Source organism: Phocoena sinus, chromosome 2, assembly GCF_008692025.1.
Source record: "Phocoena sinus isolate mPhoSin1 chromosome 2, mPhoSin1.pri, whole genome shotgun sequence".
Lineage (NCBI taxonomy): Eukaryota > Metazoa > Chordata > Mammalia > Artiodactyla > Phocoenidae > Phocoena > Phocoena sinus.
The window spans coordinates 148792488-148798665 of NC_045764.1; the positions used below are offsets into that span (position 1 = coordinate 148792488).

A 6178-nucleotide genomic window follows, 5' to 3' on the forward strand; every position below is an offset into this window, starting at 1 on the left:
GGGAACCATGGGCTGGTGAGCCCACGTCGGAGCTCGCAGGGTGGGGACAGTCTGCAGAGCACCTGGGAGGATTTCTTAAACCTGACCCAGGATTTGTACTAGAAGCATGTGCATCTTCACTTATACCCTCCTTTTGGGTCATTTCAGCAGCCGGAACAGTTAAAAGTGTGTGTAACCAGTACAAGAGATGAAAATATTTATTGGGGCTGCCTATATAGATCGCCCAGAGAGCATCTGTTAAGCTCCTACTGTATGGCAGTTTCTGTCAGGGATACTTAACATTCTGCCTGGCTGAACGCAGTCCAACTGCCTGGCAGCGTTCTGGATATTAAGTTTTCAGTCTTTCAGAGAATTAGGATCAATTAGACAAGGATCAGGCCTCTAAGAGTGCAGGCTTCAGGCAGACCTGACATGAATCCCAGCTGTGCCCCTTACCAGTTTGAACAGATCGCTTAAGCTCTCTAAAGTATATACCTGCCCCCTCAGGTTACATGGAGGATTAAATGATTTAACGCGCACTTACCCTGGTGCCTGGCATTTCATCATACAGCAAGCTTATGAGGTGGGAGTATATATTATCACCGTTTTACAGATGAGGAGACTGAGGCAAAAAGAAGTTCGGAATTTCCCTTACAAAACCAAAAGATGGTGTGAGAAGTCAGGATAGTGGTTCCCTTTAGGGAGGCGTGAGGAGGGTAGTAATTGGGAGGGGACAGGAAGGGTACCAGGGTACTAGAATGTTCTATTTCTTAACCTGGGTAGTGGTTACATAGCTATACTTCACATAGTATACGTTAGAGTATATATACTATGATTTGTACCCTTAATGTATGTTTTATCAATTTAAAGAAATTATTTTTGAAAAAAGTTTGAGACCACATAGCTGGAATTGAAACCCTCCTATCTGACACCATACTGCCTCCCTGATAGCTGTTAGTCTTTCTAACACTACTACTGTCCCCTCAGCAGGAGACCGGCCTGGCATGCTCTGCAGTTTCCGGATCCCCGGGGCCTGGTCCTGTGCGTGGTCCCTGAACATCCAGGCAAATAACTGCTTTAGTACAGGTGAGCTACGGCTGCCTTCCCAGGTGCCCAGGGTAAAGGATTTCACAGACCCTAAACCCCTGTCCACAGTCCCTCTCCCCACACCTCGAGTGACACTGTCCGCCCATCTCCGTCTCTGTCAGGCTTGTCTCGGCGAGTCCTGGTGACCAGCGTGGTGACGGGACACCGGCAGTCATTTGGGACCAGCAGTGACGTCTTGGCCCAGCAGTTTGCTGTTATGGTTGGTTGGATTGGGAAGGGCCTGATAGAAAGTTTCCCAAGAGTGGACATTTTGCTGGATTGGAATGGGATTCCCCTGTGTGGAGTCTAGTCCTCCTCCCTCTTTTACAGGGAGAAGGAGGGCACCAGAAGTGATTAACAGGTTACTCGGTGAATAAGTCAGCGCTGAATGAAATTTGGCTGATCCGGAAGGGCATGGCTCAGCTGCCTTTAAACAACTTACGAATTGTTAGCAATTCTTGAGTACTTGGATTAGCCAGCAGGACAGTAAAACTTTTTAATGTATAAATTAAATATGTCCCAATTCATAACACTTTTATCTGCAGCTGTCAAGTTACACATTTTATAAATTTAAAAATCAAAATTCTAGTCATTACTACGTTTCAAAGACTTGACCTGTAGAAAATGCCACCTTTCGGGCTTCCCTGGTGGCGCAGTGGTTGAGAGTCTGCCTGCTGATGCGGGGGACACGGGTTCGTGTCCCGGTCTGGGAAGATCCCACATGCCGCGGAGCCATGAGCCATGGCCGCAGGGCCTGCGCGTCCGGAGCCTGTGCTCCGCAGCGGGAGAGGCCACAGCAGTGAGAGGCCCGCGTACCGCAAAAAAAAAAAAATGCCACCTTTCTTTAAAAGGGTGGAAGATGTGCCAACCTGCTTTGGGCAATAAGCACAGAATTCATTATTCAGGTTTCTTCAGCCATCTTCCCACTCAGTCTGGGACCCCATGTCTTACCTGGATTTCTGATCTCTCTTACTCCACTCTCATCACCCAGCTTCTCACTAACGACCTGGGAGGAGTGAGGGCACACCCTCACTTCACAGGGAGGGGTTCAGGGTGAGGCCTTAGGGGCCAGTTGGCAGGCAGTGGGGAGGACACTGGAGGGACACCTGGTGTCCAGTTCTTGACCCTTTGATAAGGAACCCTTCCATCTCCACTGAGGCTCAAACCCTGCTCCACGCATACCTCTGACCTAGGGGCTGGGATAGGGGAGGGGAGGCAGGGGTGTATTCTGGAGGGCACACCCCTCCCAGCCTTGGGAGGGAGGTACTGAGCAGGCCCCCTTTCCGCAGGCTCCTTTGCTGTTTAATGGCTGTCGTTCCGGCGAAATCTTTGCCATTGATCTCCGTTGTCGAAATCAGGGCAAGGGCTGGAAAGCCACCCGCCTGTTACATGACTCAGCAGTTACCTCTGTGCAAATCCTGCAAGAGGAGCAATGCCTGATGGCATCCGACATGGCTGGAACGGTACGGATACCACTGACTTTCTCCAGCCGCTGGAGCTGGCTCTGGGTGGGGGGAGGGGCTCTGCAGGAGAGACCCTGACGTCAGATGGCGGCAGGGGAAAGGCATCTGGAGACCAGGTGAGTTGGGAGTTGTGCGGGGCAGCTGCTTTGCTGCCCGCTGGGAGCCCAATCTGGTCTAAACAGACGTGAAACTGGTCATGGTGCTTTTGATGGACTCTGCGGCTCGGGGGTTTGAGACATATTTTCTAACTTGAAGAGGTCTTTGGAGACCACCTCGCCCTCTCTGGCTTCGTGCCTGGGCTTCACCAGTGTACCTGTTGGACCCTCCCTAACCGCCCCTTGTGCTTCTTCCCACAGATCAAGCTGTGGGACCTGAGGACCACTAAGTGTATTAGGCAGTACGAAGGGCACGTCAACGAGTATGCCCACCTGCCCCTGCACGTGCATGAGGAAGAAGGAATCGTGGTGGCAGGTACCTGGGGAGGAGGAGATAATCCCATCAAACACTGTCCCTTAGGAGCACCAGCAACTTAAGCAGATAAGGGAGAAATTACTCTAAAACGAAACTGAATAAAGGGGATTTTGGACAGTTGGGGTCAGGGAGTTAAGATGGGATGTAGAGTTGGACATTAGTAAGCAACAGTTTTAACACTCACCAGGTGGATAGCCCTGTGTCCCCACGTGACTGGGCAAATGTCACTTCAGTTACAGATGAGTGAGGAGCAATAAAACAGTGGTTTAGGAGACCTGGGTGTGGAGTTTAAGCCTATTCACCAGGTCAGCATTCAGTGTGACCCTCAATCCCATCGTGCAGCTGTCCTGTCGAAAAGCTTGGGCTCCCTGTTCTTTGTGCTCCCGCTTCCACCAGAGGATGCTAAGAAAAGAGATGGAGGTCATTGTAAAGGAACCTGGTTCCTTTAACACCACTGCTGTGAACCCATGATTTGTAGAATAGAAGCAGAGCTTTCTAGCACCAAACCCCCTTGAAAGGAGTTAACAAGTTGATCACAGATTATATGATTATTTGGCAGTTTGACAAACGAAATAGTAGGCCCTTGGCATTAAGGAATATGTTTCCAGTCTTCACAGATGTCAAATTTTCTAATATTCCTACAGAAAGTATTTATTTGCTATGAAACTTTCTGTGGCTAAGAAGCATCACTTGGCTAGAACTTCCTTAGACTTATTTACTACTGTCACCACCACCAGTAATTAGCTTCCTTAAGTCTGTTTTCCACAAATTTTCATCTCCAGAGAGTTTCTGTGTTCTGGACAGTAGAAAAGATATGAGCCTTGTTGAGAGGCAGATGTGGGGAGTAGGCTGGCTGCAGTAATCCTTGAATTGTACAACCTGAATGAACCACAGCTAAGGTCATAGAGTCAACTCAGATGGTCAAAAGCACACTAAAATCCGTGATGCCTAAGGTCTGCCCTTCTCCCCCTGAAGATCTCCAGTAGCACATATTTCCTATCTGAGTTGCTGTAACCAGTGGTGTCAGGTATCAGATTCCTCTCAACTATGAACCCTGAAAGACTATGAAGTCTTATGAACTGAATCATTAAACCAGAAAATGCTCTGGGGAGAGTTGTCACCTGATTTGTCCCCAGGATGTAATGAAGTTATGAGATCTTCCTGGTTACTCTCTCATAAAAAGGAAATCAGCTGCATGTCATCTAGCACAGGTGGCCTGGGCTCCCTCTTGAATAGCCCTTGTCACCAAGAAAAGCAGAATGGGTCACCTGATAGCCAAGATGCCACGTGAACACCCCAGGGTGTCACAGCCAGCCAGTGCATCTTGTCACTTTGAACACCTGCAATCAGTGGTTCTAAAGCACCAGGGCAACCTGTAACTTTAATTTTCTTTTTCTTATTCATTCATTCATTCATTTATGGCTGCGTTGGGTCTTTGTTGCTGTGCACAGGCTTTCTCTAGTTGCGGCGAGTTGGGGCTACTCTTCATTGCGGTGCGTGGGCTTATCATTGCAGTGGCTTCTCTTGTTGTGGAGCACGGGCTCTAGGCGCACAGGCTTCAGTAATTGTAGCAGGCTCAGTAGTTGTGGCGCATGGGCTTAGCTGCTCCACGGCACGTGGGATCTTCCCGGACCAGGGCTTGAACCCATGTCCCCTGCATTGGCAGGTGGATTCTTAACCATTGCACCACCAGGGAAGTCCTGTAACTTTAATTTTCAAAAGGGACATCTTATCAGTAGAAATAATTTCCATTTGTGAGTTTGTTTGGCTCATGTGAAATCACCTTTAGCCCTTAGGAATCATAGAAGCCAGGGCCACAGGTACACAGGCTCTCTGCATTCTCTAACTTGCCGCATGTCTTCTCTCTTTCTTAGTGGGCCAGGACTGCTACACGAGAATCTGGAGCCTCCATGATGCCCAGCTGCTCAGAACCATACCCTCCCCACACCCCACTTCCAAGGCCGACATTCCCAGTGTGGCCTTCTCTTCTCGGCTTGGGGGCTTCCGGGGAGCGCCAGGGCTGCTCATGGCCATCCAACAGGACCTTTACTGCTTCTCGTACAGCTAATTCTGCAGGCTGCAGCCTGGAGAGCCGTGGATGTGACTCAGGGGAGCATAGGTAGCCATATTTTTGCCACAATTGCCATTTTCAGCGAGGGCATTTCCGATGGATGCTCTTGTGTATGTGTATCCCATCCATCCAGCTGCTGGGGAAAAGGTGCTGTATTTTATGTGGAGACACTTCAGTTAAGTTATTTCAGTTAAGTTGTGGGTTCAAGAAGCTTAAAAGTCCTTTTCATAAAAGGTACCTATTTCCTTGTTGAATTCCTTAGAATAGTTCCTCCACCTTTTTTTTTTTTTAACAAAAAATACTTTTCTAAGGGCTGAAGATTGACAATAACTAAAGCTGCTGCTTTCACCAAAAGCCCTTTCAAGAAGCCTAATGATGAAACTGGGTGAGACTGTTGACAGTCAGTGCCTGGGTCCCAGAAAGACATGCATCTATACTTGAGAAAGCCAGCTGGAGAGAAGGGGGAGTCATTTATCTGAGTCTCTAGAGATTTTACGGCTGAGTTGGGAATCATTAAACTAGCCTTCTCAAACTCACTCGATAACCAGTGTCAGATCTCTGGGATTCTCATTCATTACCATGTATAGGCATTGTAAGGAAAGATGGATCCTTTTAGATGCTAGACAGGCCTTAGAATGCATATGTTGAAGTACCTTCCAGAATGTTAGGTACAGCAGCTCCTGTTTCTATCATGGTGACCTGAATGTCAGATTCAAGGGCCCCATCTCAGAGAAAATTGGCTTTGACTTTTGTAATCTAGGAGAAGCAGTTTGTGAGATGTTTATACAATGCGTTAATACAAAGAGCCTTTCTACCAAACAATAAACTAGAACGTAGAAAGAACCAGACATGGCATGTTGCTTCTGTTAATGGTTTAGAAGATAGTGATGCTTGGCTGCTGTAGCATCAAACCAACATCTGCTCAAACCCAGTGTGAGGAAGAAACTGAGACCAGTTTTAATGGCTCTGCTGGAAAGCTTCCACTTGCTCCTGTGCCCCAAGAAGCTATGGACTACCTCAGCAGGCTCCCTGGCCCAGGGTGGGTTCAGCCTATGGGACGTAGCAGCAGGATAGCAGAAGGCAGAAGACTGAGGGATTGTTAGTTCCC

The 6178-nt window shown here is 48.3% G+C and overlaps 1 protein-coding gene across 4 annotated transcripts in view; it reads left to right on the forward strand.

Moving 5' to 3' along the window:
• DCAF4 (DDB1 and CUL4 associated factor 4) overlaps window positions 1–5917 on the forward strand; it is a 29782-nt gene extending 23865 nt beyond the window's left edge. For 2 of the 4 annotated variants that reach the window (XM_032623269.1, XM_032623270.1), the window contains exons 10-14: window positions 967–1065; window positions 1188–1285; window positions 2355–2528; window positions 2885–2999; window positions 4874–5917. In XM_032623269.1, the coding sequence (XP_032479160.1) occupies window positions 967–1065; window positions 1188–1285; window positions 2355–2528; window positions 2885–2999; window positions 4874–5067 (680 nt within the window). In that variant the 3' untranslated portion in view covers window positions 5068–5917. The remainder of the gene's footprint in view (window positions 1–966; window positions 1066–1187; window positions 1286–2354; window positions 2529–2884; window positions 3000–4873) is intronic. The other 2 variants (XM_032623271.1, XM_032623272.1) reach the window with 2 other exon arrangements.
• The last annotated feature ends 261 nt before the right edge of the window (window positions 5918–6178 follow it).